General features: G+C 34.7%; 3 protein-coding genes across 4 annotated transcripts; all 3 read right to left on the reverse strand.

Annotated features, from left to right (window-relative positions):
• Positions 1 to 258: 258 nt before the first annotated feature.
• On the reverse strand, positions 259 to 2,778 carry LOC104101508 (translationally-controlled tumor protein homolog). Its single transcript, XM_009608965.4, has 5 exons — positions 2,621 to 2,778; positions 1,237 to 1,310; positions 988 to 1,116; positions 746 to 903; positions 259 to 613 (listed from the first exon to the last, which is right to left on the reverse strand). The coding sequence occupies exons 1-5, from the start codon at positions 2,646 to 2,648 to the stop codon at positions 496 to 498; spliced, it is 507 nt and encodes a 168-aa protein (XP_009607260.1). The 5' UTR covers positions 2,649 to 2,778; the 3' UTR covers positions 259 to 495.
• A 1,259-nt stretch (positions 2,779 to 4,037) lies between these two features.
• LOC104101507 (26S proteasome regulatory subunit 6A homolog) lies at positions 4,038 to 10,080 on the reverse strand. The gene is made up of 9 exons (XM_009608964.4): positions 9,878 to 10,080; positions 9,662 to 9,778; positions 8,263 to 8,370; positions 7,668 to 8,051; positions 5,880 to 5,998; positions 5,648 to 5,735; positions 5,312 to 5,431; positions 5,050 to 5,190; positions 4,038 to 4,499 (listed from the first exon to the last, which is right to left on the reverse strand). The coding sequence occupies exons 1-9, from the start codon at positions 9,992 to 9,994 to the stop codon at positions 4,422 to 4,424; spliced, it is 1,272 nt and encodes a 423-aa protein (XP_009607259.1). The 5' UTR covers positions 9,995 to 10,080; the 3' UTR covers positions 4,038 to 4,421.
• Positions 10,081 to 12,657: 2,577 nt separating this feature from the next.
• Positions 12,658 to 16,893, reverse strand: LOC104101506 (uncharacterized). 2 transcript variants are annotated; one of them, XM_009608960.4, is made up of 13 exons: positions 16,663 to 16,893; positions 15,629 to 15,766; positions 15,469 to 15,550; positions 14,955 to 15,031; positions 14,757 to 14,872; positions 14,555 to 14,672; positions 14,357 to 14,473; positions 14,142 to 14,233; positions 13,912 to 13,978; positions 13,747 to 13,828; positions 13,557 to 13,648; positions 13,089 to 13,232; positions 12,658 to 12,995 (listed from the first exon to the last, which is right to left on the reverse strand). In XM_009608960.4, exons 1-13 carry the CDS (start codon positions 16,810 to 16,812, stop codon positions 12,849 to 12,851), a joined length of 1,422 nt encoding a protein of 473 aa, XP_009607255.1. In that variant the 5' UTR covers positions 16,813 to 16,893; the 3' UTR covers positions 12,658 to 12,848. The 2 variants fall into 2 exon arrangements, with proteins under 2 accessions (XP_009607255.1, XP_009607258.1); XM_009608963.4 differs by having other exon boundaries at positions 15,469 to 15,540; positions 16,663 to 16,806.
• Positions 16,894 to 17,292: the final 399 nt, after the last annotated feature.

Raw genomic sequence — 17,292 nt, forward strand, 5'->3', positions numbered from 1 at the left:
AGCGCCGAACTTACACTCCAGGTATTCCGTTTCGCCCTGCTCAGCTTGAAACCCTTAGACACAAGAGCATGTCTCCAGACCTACAACCTCTCGTCAAAGAGAATTCTTTTTCCCTCTGTTCATTAATAGGCTTGAAACCTTTGGACTCAAGAGCATGTCTCCAAACCTACATCCTCTCGTCAAAGAGAATTCTTTTTCCCTCTGTTAATTAATAGGATAGCTAGACTAAAGTAAAATATCTCCCAACAATGAGACGGATTGAATAGGCAAAACTGCTAAAAGAGGATTTAATAAGAGACTTTCAACTCAACCAGGATCATTAGCTGTCCCACATAATGAGATTATAACATTAAGAAACAGTTCAGAAAGTACTGGTTTAAACAAGTACCCAAGCTCATAAGACACTACCATAAATTAGCAAAAAAGGATAAAACTTAAAAACTACATGGAACATCTCAAATTTGAAACTTATTGCTCAAAATCTGCACCAGACATCTAGCACTTGACCTCCTTCAAGCCAGGTGCAAGGTACAAAAAGGTAGGATCAGTTGCACCATCCTTGTAGTATGCAAACACCAGGGCACCATCGTCATGCATGCTCTCACCAACAAAGCTGCCAGCACAAACATTTAGTATAAGGTTCAATTCAAACGCGCAAAGTATGTTTAAGGAAAAAGAGGATTTGACTTCCGTCAAAATTAGCTTCAACAATGTTATGAAGTGATAAAGAGTGAAAATAACATACAACTGAAGGTCCTTGAGCTTTGACATGACGAACTTAGTTGCTGATTCAATGTTCTTTTTAAATGCTTCTTGGGCTTCTCCTTCTAGCTTGGGAGTCAGGTTCTTGATGTATCTCTTCATGAATGTAACAAATTGTTTCTTGTCAAAAGAAGGTTGCTCCTGCAAATAGAAAATAACGTCTTATTCACATAAAATAAGAGGTATATTAACGATGACTGAAGTTCCATAAAAGAGCATACAAACCTGAAGTCTGAAAGTGTCAACAATATCGACAACCTTGACAGCTTGATCATCCACACCTTCATCTTCATCTGCACCCTCGGCAGAAGGATTCGCCCCAATGTCTACATCAAGAGCACCTTGAACAACCCACTGTAATGTGACCAGCACACCACATTATTCCTTTTTCCTTATATTAGATATTAGTACCCAAAAAAATATGGCTTCTAACAGATGGAAAGCTTTGGGGCACTTATTAACGAAATACATTACCTTCCCTTGAACCTCCCAAAGACATCCATTCTCGAGTTCTTTGTAGGGAAATGAATCTGAGAGGAGCTCATCACCTGCAATAATTTTAATGTGTTAAGTTTGAATAACAACAACATATCATCATGAGGGGGAAAACAACGAAAATAAGAAATTTCTACAGGCAAAACATACTTGCAATCGGCACCATAAAATATAAGGATATTTTTTAATACTTCAACAAATAGGTAAGAGATAGTGATCAGTCCAGAGCTAAGTAGCTACTTTTTTTCCTTTTGATTTTAATCTATAAGTCCAGCTAAAAAGCTCATTCCCTCATCACACTGCTTTATTTTGTGACCAATCCCCAAAATACTCCGAATACAGTTTAGGAACCAACCTCAATTGTAGCTTATCTAGACTCTATTATAGATAAGAAACCTCATTGAGTGCACAAAAGCAAAGTAGAATCTAAACAGTTAGTCTAAAGCCACTGTTATAACACTCTAAATAGTGAACTTGAGCATATGAAGCAACTTAGAGCAACTCAGAGGTGCATATAACAACAAAAACTTGATGGAATAACTAACCAGAAGAAACGTGGAAGAATCGAGATTAAACATTAAAAGAGCCTTTGTAGCCTCTTCTTATTTACACCATGCACCATATACACTTTAAGATGCTTAATTGATCTTGAAATCAGTAGAATCCACAAAGCAAATCCAGATCTACTGAAATCAAAACCTGGTCTTTGTTGCATAAACATGTCCTTTTATGTTTGTTGCATAACATTACAACTAGGATTTCCAAAATTAAACGTGTGAATGTGTCACAAGTCTAGCCAAACTAAAAACTAGAAAGATCAAGACTTTAGGATCCAAATCGCTCCTATATTCCTCCAAAATTCAAGAGCAGATCATAAACGTATAGATAAAAAAACTTCAACGATCAAATCCTCCAAAATGATGTTGAAATATAAGATCAGATTAGATCTAGCAATTCAATTCCCAAACAAAAAAGGAAAAAAAAACTATGCGTTAACAGATTAGGCAAATCACACAGACAGTAAGAGCAGTCAAATCAACCAGATCTTTTTGAAACGTATGGTCCGAAACACGAGAAAAACTGAAATTCATACAATAAATCATGTCATAAAACAAAAGCCAGAAGATACAAGCGAATCATTCAACAAGAGTCACCACAGATTGCTAAAACAGCACTATTCTGGTTCCAATATTACAACTTTCTAGCAAGGAGTTAAACACAAAACATATCTGAGTGGCAGAAAGTTGGAACCAGGGATAAAAAAAGAAAAAAAAACATAGAACACGACTCGACCTTCAAAACAACAAAAGATTAGCAGAAAAAGAGAAATAGATATAAGCGAAAGAAGGGGGAAGAAGAGTACCAGAGATAAGATCCTGATAAACCAACATAGTGGAAGCGTATTCTTTTGCTTTCTCTCTCTAAAAAGTAGGAGGATGACAAGAAGAGATACGAAGAAAAAAACAGACCAGCGAAGGCTCGAGCGAGAGAGGGTTTGAGGTATATTTATAGCTGCAGAATTCCACGGGATCGCGGTATACGAGTGGAACACGGAAAAAGACCAAAATAAACCGTCTTGAATCCAGAAATTACCGTATTTGCCTTTACCCATTTTGGGTAGGGTTGTGACTAACTGCCGCCGCACCATGTCCCAAAAGGACTCTATTTAACTTCGACGCAATGCCAATTTTACACTATAGTCTTCAGTCTATAAAAAACAACAAAATAATGCTTACCGTTTGAATATTAAGATATTTTTTCCCACCAATGTTAATATGCTCAATGCCGTATAAATTTGTAATTACAATTAATATGTTTCTCTTATGTATATTTTTGAAAATGTCAAGAATTTATTTATCATTTGAAGACATCATTTTTTTTCTTGAAAAGATACCTTTTTATCTATGTTATAATGTATTTTTAGGAACAAAAACCATTAGATTCTTTCTTGAAAAAAGTATATTTTTTCTTTTATTTACAATAAGAACTTTTGGGTCTCCCGAAAACAGCCTATCTATTCCTTCGGGGCAGGGGTAAGGTCCCAGACCCCACTAATGAGATTCTACTGGGTTCTATCCCTCCGGGGCAGGAGTAAGGTCTCAGACCCCACTAGTGAGATTCTACTGGGTTATAATTGTTACAATAAGAACTTTTGAAAATTGAAATAAATTCGATTCTTTCTTGAAAATGTTACTTTCCTCTTTTATTTAGGTAGTCGTGATAATTGGAAACAATTTGATTCCTTCCTGAAAATATATTTTTCTCTATTATTTAGTTGAAAATTTTCGAATGTACTTTTTAAATATTTTTTATTTTGTTAGGAATTTTACAAATATTTATTTATTCGAACACATTTTAATTCCTTCTTGATAGCGTCAAGAAGGTCAGAATTAAAATGCATTCTGGTGAAATTTCTTTCTATCACATGTAGCACATGCACAAATGCTCAACAAATGCTGGTAATCTACAAGGTTGGAGCTGCAACAAAATCATCCCCAATCATAAGCCCGTAGAAGATCCTACAGCAGATTTTAAGGCGGCGGAAACAAGTTATCCCAGAATTAATTATTTTGAAAATTATTATCCCACCCTCCATAAGGATAAAAATAACACTACAATCCCGAAATAACTAATCTCGGATTAGTTATACCGCAATTTAATCTCAGTCAAGCATGAAATAAACTCATCTCAAATTAAATTCCGAAATTAATTATTCCTTATCCCTCGTACCAAACAAGCCCTAAGTATTTGGGTAGCTCTCGTCCAAAGCTAACGATAAATTCCAATTAACACATTTGCTAATATAGCTCAAAAGATTGCCAATATAGCTCTAGGCTACTGTGAGAGTCTGGGTCATTAAGTTATACAGTAGGAAAATATAAAAAGAACAAATTCAAGAAGAGATCCACACACTAGCAGACACCTTTCTGATATCAACAATCAACAATAAAGTCTAGCACAGAGGCTTATCTGCAAAGGTTCCATTCCTCCCCGCCAACCGCTCTCCAGAAAGAAAGAAAGAACAGTGAAAGCAAAGGGGCTGGGAGGGGGCAGTGAAGGGCATGGCAGTTGCAACATCAAGAGGGAAAGAGAAGAGGTAGGTGGTGTAGGGCATTTCAGCAGTGAAAAGCTAAAAGCAGCTCTCTGTGGCACCTCTGATCAGTTTAGGCATAGTAGTTTAAGCTGGCTTTCTTCTTGGCTTGAACTTGAATGATACCTTCATTGAAGTCTTCATGCGTAACCTGAAAGAGAGTGGACATAGAATTAGAGGGCTTGCAAACCCTAAAAACAATGGGGATTCTGTTTTGCCACAGTTGATTAGCCTACCCAAGACGAACTTCGACATGGACAAGGATAGAGAGAGCATCACATATCTTTTTTAATTATGAAATATAGATCATCATATGTATTAATCACCACTTAACTGCAAGAAGGGCAGACGTAACGGACCAGTTCAGTTCAATTAGTATTATTATGAATATAATCCAAATATCTATTAGACCATGGTAGAAGCCTAAACTTTATTTTTTTTATAACTGTTGGGAAGGAGAATATTTTTTTAAAAAGCAATAAGATTTCATGTCAATTCTTAAAACTTATTCATCTTTTAAATCATTTAAATTTCTCAAGCTTCTGGTATCATCAAAAACTTGAACTGCTCGAGCTTTTTAAGCCCCTTAACATGATAAGATGCACAACTTAAGTCAAACATCATAAAGATAATAGCCAGACCATCAGCCCAACTATGCACATATTTGGGGGGGCACACAATGTAGGAGAGAGAATGGAGACCTCGGTGGCATCGCGACGAAGTGCTAGCATGCCTGCCTCAACACATACAGCTTTCAATTGTGCCCCATTAAAATCATCAGTTGATCGAGCCAATTCTTCAAAATTAACATCTGGGTGAACATTCATCTTTCTGGAGTGGATCTGCAGTCGGCAAAGAACCAAAAGATGTTAAAAGCAAAATACTCAAGAACTCATTTCATAGTAGCTAACCAAGGCAAGGGAACGAGAAATGAACTGAGACATATTTGGCAGAGTATCCCACCTGCAAGATCCTAGCTCTGGCTTCCTCTGTTGGGTGGGGGAACTCAATTTTACGATCCAATCGACCAGATCGCATCAAAGCAGGATCCAAAATATCAGCTCTGTTTGTTGCAGCTATTACCTGAAGTGAAGAAAGAGACCGAAACAGTTTAATAAAAATGTATAGAAGCAGAAAACTGATGATCACTTCTTTTAGCTTTTGCAGTTATTCTCAGCTAAAATCTTGAAACCACTTACAAGGTAATTTTTTGGAAAGGAAAATCATGCTCAAGATCCGACCACAAAGTTGGTAAAAAAAAAAAGGTGTACATATAAATAGTTCTAAATTGACAAGAACCTTAATCCGATCATCACTGCTAAAACCATCAAGCTGATTAAGTAACTCCAACATGGTTCGCTGGACCTCTCGATCTCCACTAACTTCGCTGCAAAATAACAACATTACGTAGTTAGATTAAGTAACTCCAACATAGTTCCTTAGCTAATATTTTTACTGAGACGGGAGAGATATTATGGCATGCAAGGTTAAGTACATATTTGAGCAAAGCAAATCAAAGTATATAGTGTACCTATCAAAACGCTTTGTGCCTATAGCATCAATCTCATCAATGAAAATAATGCAAGGTGATTTCTCCTTTGCCAGCTCAAAAGCATCACGAACAAGCTTTGCCCCATCTCCAATGAACATCTAAAGGTAGTACAAGCATTGATCAGCAGCCCAATTGTGTAAAAAACTCTAAATTGCGTAAATTTTCGATGTAGTAGTTGACAGCAAACTTTAGAAAGCCAATCAATAATACAATAAATGCTAAATAATTACATGCATAAGTTCACAACATGAATTCAAATTTTGTCTTAAGCTAACGTGTCATCACTTACCAATCAAAAAACAAAAAAAGTGCTGACATGTTCAGTATTTACAACTAGAGATACCAAATCGTAAAGGTGAGAGGTAGATACACTCTGTTCCTGGTAAGATTACCAGCAAAAAGGGAGATGGTATACCCTTCCACCATGGACAATAGATATTAGTAGATGGTTACTTAGTATCCTGATTGTACACTAACCTTTTGTACCTAGGATCACTTATATATCTGCAATAATCGCATGTAAATCTAACCTCAAGTTTTTACGAAGTCATAAGCTTTTTTTTCCTTCAAAAAATCATGAGTAAGTTTAAATGAGAACGCATGCCATGACCAAACTTTTTAAGTATAATATCATTAATAAAAATGCTTTCTGGAAGTAGATCTTTTTATTTTGGGAAAATACCAGTTATGTCCATTTATAAGTAGCTTATTACAAAAATTGGCCAATTCACAAAATATTACTAATATTAGCCAATTAGCTATTTGTAGACAAAAACAAAAGGTCAAAATTTTGCTTTCTTTTGAGTGGGTGTTATTAGAATAGGTTGGGTACATCTTAAGGAGCTTGAATCTCAGTTTAGATGATTTGGTGGAGTTTTGAGTTGGTTTGAATTGAAAATCTGAAGTAGAAGATGAACATAAAAAAAAGGATATGTGTATCACACAGTGTATCACACATGTATCAGATATGTATCATATTTGTATCAAATGTGTATCACATGTATATCCATGTATACTTGCGTGTGAGATACATGCGTGATACGTGTTTGATACATGTGTCGCAGAAGAATTTTTTGAACTCGATTTTAACTACGAATTTTGATATCAATTCAATCCAAATCACCTCCAATCTTCCTCAAATTTTGTATATTGACTCATCTATATGTTTCCAATGAATTTCAACCATACCCATTAAAAAAAATCCTTTTTTGCTTAGATTTTTGGAATCTTGTATATATATATATATATATATATATATATATATATTTATATTCATCACCTTATTTGCTACTTAATCAATAAAATTCATTTCTGTCTTGCATCTAATGTTGCTAATCACACTTAAAAATATGGAAGGAGATCTTTGTGTGTGATATTGGATAGAAGAACCTTATTTCTTTAGGTTTTCAATTTTTATATGTGCTTGGCTAGTTTTGGTAAGTCTATAATTAATGGCTAGAGGTTGGTAAGTTGGAACTTTTTTGGGACATTTCTATAAGATTCCCTTTTATTTTTAATGAGGAGCTTTGTAGAAGTAGATCTAATCCACACGTTTCAGACAAAATCAAATTGAGGGCCATCTAGCATCTGAATAGGTGTAATTTCAAAGAGACTAGTGTGCTTTACAGCAATTCTTAGTCAAAATTTCCAGGACCAATGAAAAAAAGGAAAAACTAGGTTCCCGCCTATCCAGCACAAGAGAGTTAAACTTCGAATAAATCTAATGCAATTAAACACAGTAGGCTTAAAAGGCCGAAAATGATCTACCTGCACAAGTTGGGGTCCAGCTAGCTTAAGAAAAGTAGCATTTGTTTGTGCAGCACATGCTCGGGCCATGAGTGTTTTCCCAGTTCCAGGAGGCCCATACAGAAGGACCCCCTTTGGAGGACGAACACCTAATTTTTGGAACCGTTCTTTATGTGTCATAGGCAAAACAATTGCCTCGACAAGCTCTTGAATCTGTTTTTCCAAGCCTCCAATATCATTATAGTCTTCAGTTGGCTTTTCATCAACTTCCATTGCCTTAACCCGAGAGTCATATTCAGATGGCAAAGTATCCAATATCAAATAACTGTCTTTGTTTACTCCAACCAGATCACCAGGTTTCAAATTGTCAGGATCAACAAGGCCAACGACAGGCAAGAAAATTGTCTGTAATTGGCAATAGAGAACAATTCAATTACTAAAAGATGTTAGCATCTAAAGAGAATATAATATAAAGAAGCTGTCGAAGAAGGATAAAGTAGAACAGCAGGGAAGTTGGGTTCCATCCAGGAGAAGTAGAAAAAGAGAGTTTGGATAGTAATATTGACAATATATACCTAGAAAGCAAATGACATAATCCTATGATTTGACACCTCACCTGACGCGTGGATGTTTTCAGTACAACACACTTTCCCTTCCTTTGTGAATCGAGATCAATATTTGCACCATCCTCCTCGGCTTCTTCCTCTGGATTCATCTCCAAAATCTGTAAGATACCATAATTAAATGTGTTTCAAAGCTAAACTTCTCTACTACTCCTTCCATGAACACATATTCTTAATACCCAAAAAAAGGAAAAAGAAAAAGAATCAAAATTTGCAATCTCACAGTTCAACGTGATAAAACCTGAGATTACTGGAAAACAGATTCAAACATTCAAGAAAAAGGAAGCACAGCAGTCACTCTCCTCTGTCCTGCCCAATTTATGTTCCTCTAAACCATCTTCCTATTTCCCTATCTATCTGATCCCGAAAATGCAATTTTCGTACTTAAATTGACACTAAATTAATTTTCTTTTTTCAACTCTCCAATCAATTGAACAACATTGCAAAGACAATCAAATACAAATATACAATATATGCATACATAGCATGCTAGTATCGTAATTGGGTGAACTTTAGTCGATAATATTATAGTAACGGTACAGTGTTAGTTTTCGTGACAATAAATTAGTCCAAGCAAAAGAAACACATCAAGTCAGAATCCATAGCACATCCTACAAGTTGTGAAGCCTCTTAGTTGAAAAGGTAATGTAGCCAATCGCCATATCCGGTGCAAAACTCTCTTCCTTTTTCTTTTTTCCTATATGTAATATAACTTGCTAAAGATAAGTTGTGAAGCCTCTTAGTTGAAACGGTAATGTAGCCAATTACCATATCCGGTGCAAAACTCTCTTTTTTTTTCTTTTTCCTATATGTAAATATAACTTGCTAAAGATAAGTTGTGAAGCCTCTTAGTTGAAAAGGTAATGTAGCCAATCGCCATATCCGGTGCAAAACTCTCTTCCTTTTTCTTTTTTCCTATATGTAAATATAACTTGCTAAAGATAAGCGTCAAAGCAAGATAAGTTGTGAAGCCTCTTAGTTGAAAAGGTAATGTATCCAATCGCCATATCCGGTGCAAAACTCTCTTCCTTTTTCTTTTTTCCTATATGTAAATATAACTTGCTAAAGATAAGCGTCAAAGCAAGATAAGTTGTGAAGCCTCTTAGTTGAAAAGGTAATGTAGCCAATCGCCATATCCGGTGCAAAACTCTCTTCCTTTTTCTTTTTTCCTATATGTAAATATAACTTGCTAAAGATAAGCGTCAAAGCAAGATATTGAGAAAAACATAATGACTGACCTCAACCAGGGGCAAAGCTATGTTGGCCCAAACCGAAAAATTATACTACGTATAAGGTAAAATATTACTTGTTATTGATTAAAAAACCCTTGCATAGCCCACCTTCAAAGGTGGTTCAAAATTTGAAATTGAATTTCCTGGCTTCGCCACTGACCTCAACAATGTTGCCGACCAAGTAAGGAAGTTGTTTATTGAGCTTAATTTTCTCTTGATTCTCTTTTATCTTCTCCTTGAACGAATCCACCTCTAGATTCGTCCTCTGTAGCTCTTCCTATAAATTCACCATTCAAGTCAAATAGTCAAAAATCGAAACCGGAAAAACAAAAGAATTCAACAAACAGAAAATAAACTCCGATAGATCGGTAGGTACCCTAATGATTCGAATTTCATTGTCGAGAAGGCGAGAAGCCCTAATAATATCATCAGTGGACATAGCATGGAGCTGGTCATCTTCGAAGTTGCTATCCTCTGCCATCGCCGTTGCCATCGTATCTTCTATAGAAATAGAGCTTGTGTTTGTATGAGAATCCGGGGAGAAAACGGAATTAGAGAGTCGATCTGGGTAGCTTGTGCAATCGGAAAGCTTTATATTCTCCTTTTCATTGTCAGTCTTCTTCTCCAAGAAAAATTAGGGCCTAACGGGCCGTCTCGACACAGTTCGAGTTGGTCTATCATTGGCCCAACCCATGAGTAGAGGCCCGTTTAAAGCAAACGCCAACTGAAAATTGATCATTTCTTTATTTTTTCAATTTTTCTTCTTGCAGTTTATAATTATACTTCATCCATTTCTTTTTACGGCAAATGGCCAAATATACCCATTTACTTTCGAAAATGATCTAAAAATACCTCTCGTTATACTATTTGGTTATCTATACCTCTGCAGTCATACTTTGGGTTCAAATATACCCCTCATTTAAACGGAGGGACACGTGTCATCGTCCTGTTGGTCAATTCTAACTCACCTAATTAATTAAAAAGACCCATTATCCATACCCGAAAAATAAATTTTTTTTTGTAAAAACTGGAAAAAAACTAAAAAAAATTTTTTATTAAAAACTGAAAAAAACAAAAATATTTTTTTTCCAGTTTTTACAAAAAACTGCTTTAAAAAAACTGTGACTATACTTAACTAGCGTATCAAAAGTTTTTATTTTTTTTAAACTCTTACTCTACAATGATCAGCGATAGTCATATAAAAAGAACGGTAAAGGGCCAAATATACTTTTCTACTTTCGAAAATGATCTAAAAATACCCCTCGTTATACTATTGGGTTATCTATACCCCTGCAGTCATACTTTGGGTTCAAATATACTCCTCATTTAAACAGAGGGACACGTGTCATTGTCCTGTTGGACAATTCTAACTCTACTAATTAATTAAAAAGACCCATTATCCATACCCGAAAAATAATTTTTTTTTTGTAAAAACTGAAAAAAACTAAAAAAACATTTTTATTAAAAACTGAAAAAAATGAAAATATTTTTTTTCCAGTTTTTACAAAAAACTACTTTAAAAAAACTGAAAAATATTTTCTAAAACAATATTTTTGTAAAAATTGGAAAAAAAACTGAAAAGCAATTTTCTAAAGCAATTAAAAACTGAAAAAAAACTAAAATATTTTTAACTAAAAACTGAAAAAAAAATTGTTTTTTCAGTTTTTACAAAAACACTACTTTAGAATTTTGCTTTTTAGTGTTTTTTCAATTTTTACAAAAATATTGTTTTAGAAAATATTTTTTAGCTTTTTTTAAAGTAGTTTTTTTTTGTAAAAACTGGAAAAAAAATATTTTCTTTTTTTTTAGTTTTTAGTAAAAAAATAATTCAGTTTTTACAAAAAAATATTGCTTTAGAAAATTGATTTTCAGTTTTTCTTTCCAGTTTTTTTCAAAAAAATTGTTTTAGAAAATATTTTTCAGTTTTTTAAAAAAAATATTTTTGTTTTTTTTTTCAGTTTTTAGTAAAAATAATTTCAGTTTTTTCCAATTTTTACAAAAAAAAATTGCATTAAGAAATTGTTTTTCGGGTATTATTAATGGGTTTTGAAAATTAATTAGAAGATATTTAGAATTGACCAACAAGACGATGACATGTGTCCCTCCGTTTAATGAGGGGTATATTTGAACCCAAAGTATGACTCCAGGGGTATAGATAACCCAATAGTATAACGAAGGGTATTTTTAGACCATTTTCGAAAGTAGAGGGGTATATTTGGCCCTTTACCGTTCTTTTTATATGACTATCGTTGATCATAGTAGAGTAAGAGTTTAAAAAAAATAAAAACTTTTGATACGCTAGTTAAGTATAGTCACATTTTTCTATAACAGATTTGTCTATTTCAAATATTTAATATAAAAAATTAATTCTATATAAAACTTGACCATTATAGTAAAGTATTGTTTTAAAGGAAGACTATTATAGAAAAATTTGATTGTTTGTTAGTTCAATAAGAACATGTCATTAAATGAAAAATATTAAGATTAAATAATTTTTGGCGTATGGTTATCTACATTTTGCACCGGCAACACATGATTCCTTTTTTATGTTGCTTCTGAATCAAAACTAAAAACGATTTAGTACTATATTAGTCTTATGGATCAACATTTAAACTATAATTTTTGTTTTTGCACGGAGCCTCCTAAGGACTAGGGGGTCGATAGGTTTGAAAATAAGTTATCCCATGATTAATTATTTTGGGATTGTTATTCCACCCTTTTAGGGATAAAAATAACACTACAATCTCGGTATAACTAATCCGGAGAATTAGTTATACCGTAATTTTATCCCGACCAAACTGGGATAAACTCATCTCAAATTTAATCTCGGGATTACTTATCCCTCGTACCAAACGAGCCTAACGTATTAGTTTGTAATCTTCAAAGAAACTGCCGTTCCACATCTAGTTTACTAAGCTCATTAATTGATTAAACAAGTAAGATTAAGGGAATGATAATATTTACAGATAACTTCACATCATATCTAGTTAAAAGTTTGCAAGTGCAGTTAGACATTCAAAATAAGGAGGTTTTTCAATTTTAAGTGAAGCTTCTGTTTTTTTTTTTTTAGTACTAACATTTATCAGAAAGCTCAAGAAAGATGAAAGCAATCCCTATTCTGTCATTTTGTTAGATAATTCAACAAGAAAGTCCAAATAAACTTGAAGAATTGACATGAATTCCAATGGGAAAAAATGGTTTTTTACAAGCAATGTATTGAACTTCATTTGTACTGCAAGATATATTGAACTTCTTAGCCACTTGCTGTAGTAGGGAAATCAAACTGGTATCCTATATTTTATCTAAGATAAGCAAGCAGAACTCAGAAGATGCAGGTTTCATCAGAACTAAAGCTTCCAGTATATGCCTAATCGATGAAGTAGGCCAGCAACGATAGCCCAGAACAGAATCTCGGCAAAGATGACATAAAGAAGAGTTCCCACTCTTGTTGAATGCCATACTCCAATGAAAATGTGCTTCTTTATCCAATATATCTGCAATTGTTGAGAGTTCGGTTCAATCAGTTTACTTAAACAGCAATGACAGAAACAAAGGGAGAAGAGTAATGAAAGAGATGAATGAAATACCAGTGTATTATGAGGATCCTCATAATACCACCCGTTGATGAAGCCTGCAAATATTCCTCCGGCGGCCATTACATAAACAAGCATGGCATTCATGCCAATCCATTCCAGTGGCAGAAATACATACTTCAAGTTCAAAATATCAACCTGTATCGCAAAAGAAAAGAATTTTGAGAATCTTGCAACAGTAATCATGCATCAGATTGTTGTCATTCCAAGCTCTCTTGTTAAGAATTACAACAATTCTTCAAAAATCCAGCTACATTCTCATTATGAAAACCATTAGACTTGAAAACTTGGAATGACAACTTGAACCTTGAGAATTTTTGTTCCTAATAATGCATTTCAGAGGCAAGTGTGATTTAGCTGTAAAGGTCTATACATCCCAAATTCTAATGTCCCAAATCGATCAGTTCAATTTGTAGCACAGAATAATAATACAAGTGATCAGATTTTACAAGACTAGTGTACCAAAATGTAGAAAGCAGAGAACACTAATGCGGCTGCTCCTGAGGTTACACAGACATAGCTGAAGGTGTATAGTTGCTTATTTAAAGGAATAGCTGCATTCAACACCACCACCAAAGAAAAAATGAGGAAGATAAGAGAGAAGAGGTAAAATAGCCAGTCCTGAGTCCACTAGATATAATCCAAATTTTACCATCCGTGAAATGGAGAATAATTCCTAAAACCAAAAGAGCTACGCCCATGACAACCCAATGCAAAAGTCTGGATGTGTGATCCTGAAATTTCATCAACATCTGAATATCAGCAACTTTTCTGTAATTTGGGTGAGATGGTCATGTCTAGAAGATTTTGACTTAACCTTCATATGGATAAGGACATGTCCAAAATGAACTCCAACAACTGTAGAGAGAATAGCAGAAATCGAGCTGTAGTCATAGAAGAATTTACCAGACATGAAAACTTGAACATTAGTAAGCAGCACGAATGTATCCAGCATTACAAGTTTTTATTCATCAAGTAGAAAACTAGGAAAGAGTGGAGTTATTTCCAGTCTAACAGGCCTTGAAGAATTGTGTATATGCATCTCACCTCAGAATTCCTTCAGGTTCAAATGGTGCAAAACACCATAATGGAGCATCGTCCCTGAAAGTTCCCGCGTATGGGGAATTTTTAGTGCAAGCCTGCAGAATAAAGATCATCTAATATATTAATTACCAGGTGAACTTAATCGAGTGAAAAATAGATGATTGATAAAGAAGCATAAGAATTAAGCGAACAGATAAACTTTGTACAGAACTAATCACCTTGGATCTCTTCCAAGCAGGACGTGGATACAAGTGATTGATTCCAAGTACTTGTCTGTCAATATAACCCACTGCATTGCAAGGAGGATCCAGATTTCCTCTCACGTTGCAAGTTACCTAACACAAAAATCGAATACCTTGACTTCTGATGACAGAAATATTAGAGTTGAATTTGGAACATGGACGAATGAAACTCACAGTTAAAATCTTCCCAAAATCAACACTGTCCCGGTTCTGGACAACAAAATGCCAGTCAGGAACATACGTTCCATATAATGTGGCCAGGTAAATTATTAAGACACATGCTCCAATAACCCTGAAATTGTGAAAGGAATGCTCAGTTCTAACTTTGTTATCCTTAATGCTATCACCACTTTAGCAACACCGAAAAAATACTCACCATTGCCAATAGTATATCTTGAATATGAAGAACCATCGAGTTGGTAGTTCCTTGGGTTGGGCTTGTCTAGTCGTTATTTCTATTATTGCCACAACCAAGTAAGCGAGAGCAATTCTCTAGAACGATAAAAAGCAGAAAAATTATCACCAACACAAGATATTAGCATTCAAATAAGGGGGTGGGATCAAATACTGTTACCTGGAGAATGCCACACCACCTTATCCTATTCATGTCGACACCATATTTTAGCTTGTCAAGATCATGGAAATAACCCCCTTCAAAATTTAAAAGATGAAGTTAGGATCGTAATGACTTTGGGAAGAAGAAAGATGAGATTCCCACTGCCTCTTTCCCTAGGACAGTTACCACATTGTTAAGACTTTCTATCTGTAGCCAAACACAATTCTGTTTCCTAAAGGGAAGCTAACAACTAAAAGTCATTACCGATCACTCGTTCTGAATGAATGGCTAAATTCCAAACATGGCATGGTCGGGGATAGATGGCCATTAGAAAGGATAAAGGATTTGTAAATTCATCTGAGCTAATACATTGTTGCAACTTGTTGCAATGGCAAAAGTTGGTAGAATCAGAAGCTTGCTAACACTTGGCCTAAATTTTATATGCTATATTGGATATCAATAGAATGCATATCTCCTTAATTTTGCAAATTGAAAAGGAAGAATAAAAGAAAAAGAAAGAAAGAGAAGTGACCTTGTAAAAGGAGGCCCCAGAATAGAAGTTTGAGAGTCCTTAGTATCACCTTTCTGATGGCCACTAGCTTTTCTGGTATTTTCTACACAATAAGCACCAATGAGTATGAGATACTACCTGAGTTTATATTCTTATAAATGGGCAAAAACGCGGAGAGAACCTTGAGAGCAAGTGCTATGGCCATTCCCACAATAAACAGAAAGAATGGCATCACAAAATCTGCAAGATTGCAACCGTTCCATGGTGCATGCCCAATCATAGGCCATTCTCCTCCAGCATCGTCAACCAACACCATCAGCTACAAATTCCACAAACCTCAGCAAGTTTTCAAGACAACAATGATAATATGTGATTTACTTCCATATGCACTGAGCAGATTACAATAATTTAGTCCAAGCAAATCATGAGACTAAGAAAATTAATGAAAAAAAGATAATTATTGAAATTCCTACACTCTAAAATTTTCCAGGTCACTATAGGGTACAGGATAAATAGGATACAGAATATCTTTATTTATTTTTTGAACCCTGCCGCGGACATAGTCTGCTATGTAAGTTGGGAGGAGGGGAGATTATTATTAAAACATGTTTACGGATCCTCTGGAAATTGCAAGAAACAAACTTCTGGTAAACACAATAAGCCAGTATATATTAGTTTTAAAATATGCTCGTAGTCACATCACTAACTACTAAGCACAAGATAGCTCAATACAGTCACACCAACAAAAAAATTTAACTTGTTAATATAAATCAGAGGTGTACATTTTTAATTATTCTACGGCCATTATCTGAAAACAAAATGAGATAAGCTTGGTTAAGCTGAGAGAGTCCAATTCAGTCTGTTATCCCAATAAAGTAAATTAAGATTTCTATCTGTCTACCCTCCAACAGAAATGCTAGTGTGTAGAGAGAAATATGAAGTTGACTGCCCTCTTTATGGTTACGCAGATAAAGCTTGCAATCCTTAGTCCCTTGGACTCGAGTTTTATGATCAACATTTCTTTTTATAAAAATATATAGATATATACTAAATTCGTAGCCATTGTTACAAAAAGCCATGAGTGCAGGAGTCTTCTACACCACTAACTTAAATCCTAACAATACCATTTGTTACCACAACTATTTTAGAAAAACTTGGCGGTTTCAAGAGTCCAGGCCAAGAACGCCATAAGAAGAAATAGATGGCCAAACTTACTGCAACAGTGAGGCCTCTGAAAATATCAAGGGAAGCCACTCGCTTTGTCTTTTGAGGCTTAACTTGTTGTTTCTCCATTTCTGGAGCTTCAACTATAACATGCTGCTGCTGGTGATGTTGTTCCATATCTACTTTGATATCAGCCATCATCAACTACACTAACGGCTTATGACAATTGACACAAGGGAAAAAGGAATAGTAACTCAGCACCTCAATAGAAATGAGGATAGGAATCTTTTGAAGACACAAAGATATTATAACTAGAATCCATTTGTTCTTTTTGTCTGTATCCGACAATCAGTTACGATTGCGTGACCGTCCTGGACTAGATTCAATTATAGGATAAGTTTTCTCGGACCCATTGTATTTATTGAAGTCTTTCGTGAAACCTCAAACAAAGATAACTAAAAAAAACTAACCCGTCGCACCCCACTACGCTTATCCAGAAAGATGCTCCATGGTAAATGAATAACCAAACAAAAATACAACTCGTCCAAATTTTGCATGCTTAAAAACTATATAAAGATAAGATAATCACAACTTTTTATATAATAAAAAAACATATTTTTGGAGAATTAACAGTAAAAAAAGTTTATCTACATAAAAAAAAAACAGTAAAAAAAGTTTGCC

This window comes from Nicotiana tomentosiformis, chromosome 1 (genome assembly GCF_000390325.3).
Source record: "Nicotiana tomentosiformis chromosome 1, ASM39032v3, whole genome shotgun sequence".
NCBI classification, from domain to species: Eukaryota; Viridiplantae; Streptophyta; class Magnoliopsida; order Solanales; family Solanaceae; genus Nicotiana; species Nicotiana tomentosiformis.

Coding starts and splice junctions, on each gene's coding strand:
- LOC104101507 (XM_009608964.4), bottom strand. CDS start 9,994: ATGGCAACGGCGATGGCAGAGGATAGCAACTTCGAAGATGACCAGCTC. Junction 5,999..7,667: donor CTGGACCCCAACTTGTGCAG/GTAGATCATTTT, acceptor TACTACCTTTAG/ATGTTCATTGGAGATGGGGC. Junction 5,191..5,311: donor CCAGAGCTAGGATCTTGCAG/GTGGGATACTCT, acceptor TGCCGACTGCAG/ATCCACTCCAGAAAGATGAA.
- LOC104101508 (XM_009608965.4), bottom strand. CDS start 2,648: ATGTTGGTTTATCAGGATCTTATCTCTG. Junction 1,311..2,620: donor TTATCAGGATCTTATCTCTG/GTACTCTTCTTC, acceptor AAATTATTGCAG/GTGATGAGCTCCTCTCAGAT. Junction 1,117..1,236: donor TTTGGGAGGTTCAAGGGAAG/GTAATGTATTTC, acceptor GTCACATTACAG/TGGGTTGTTCAAGGTGCTCT.
- LOC104101506 (XM_009608960.4), bottom strand. CDS start 16,812: ATGATGGCTGATATCAAAGTAGATATGGAACAACATCACCAGCAGCAG. Junction 13,829..13,911: donor ATGTCCTTATCCATATGAAG/GTTAAGTCAAAA, acceptor ATGAAATTTCAG/GATCACACATCCAGACTTTT. Junction 12,996..13,088: donor AGGATCCTCATAATACACTG/GTATTTCATTCA, acceptor CAACAATTGCAG/ATATATTGGATAAAGAAGCA.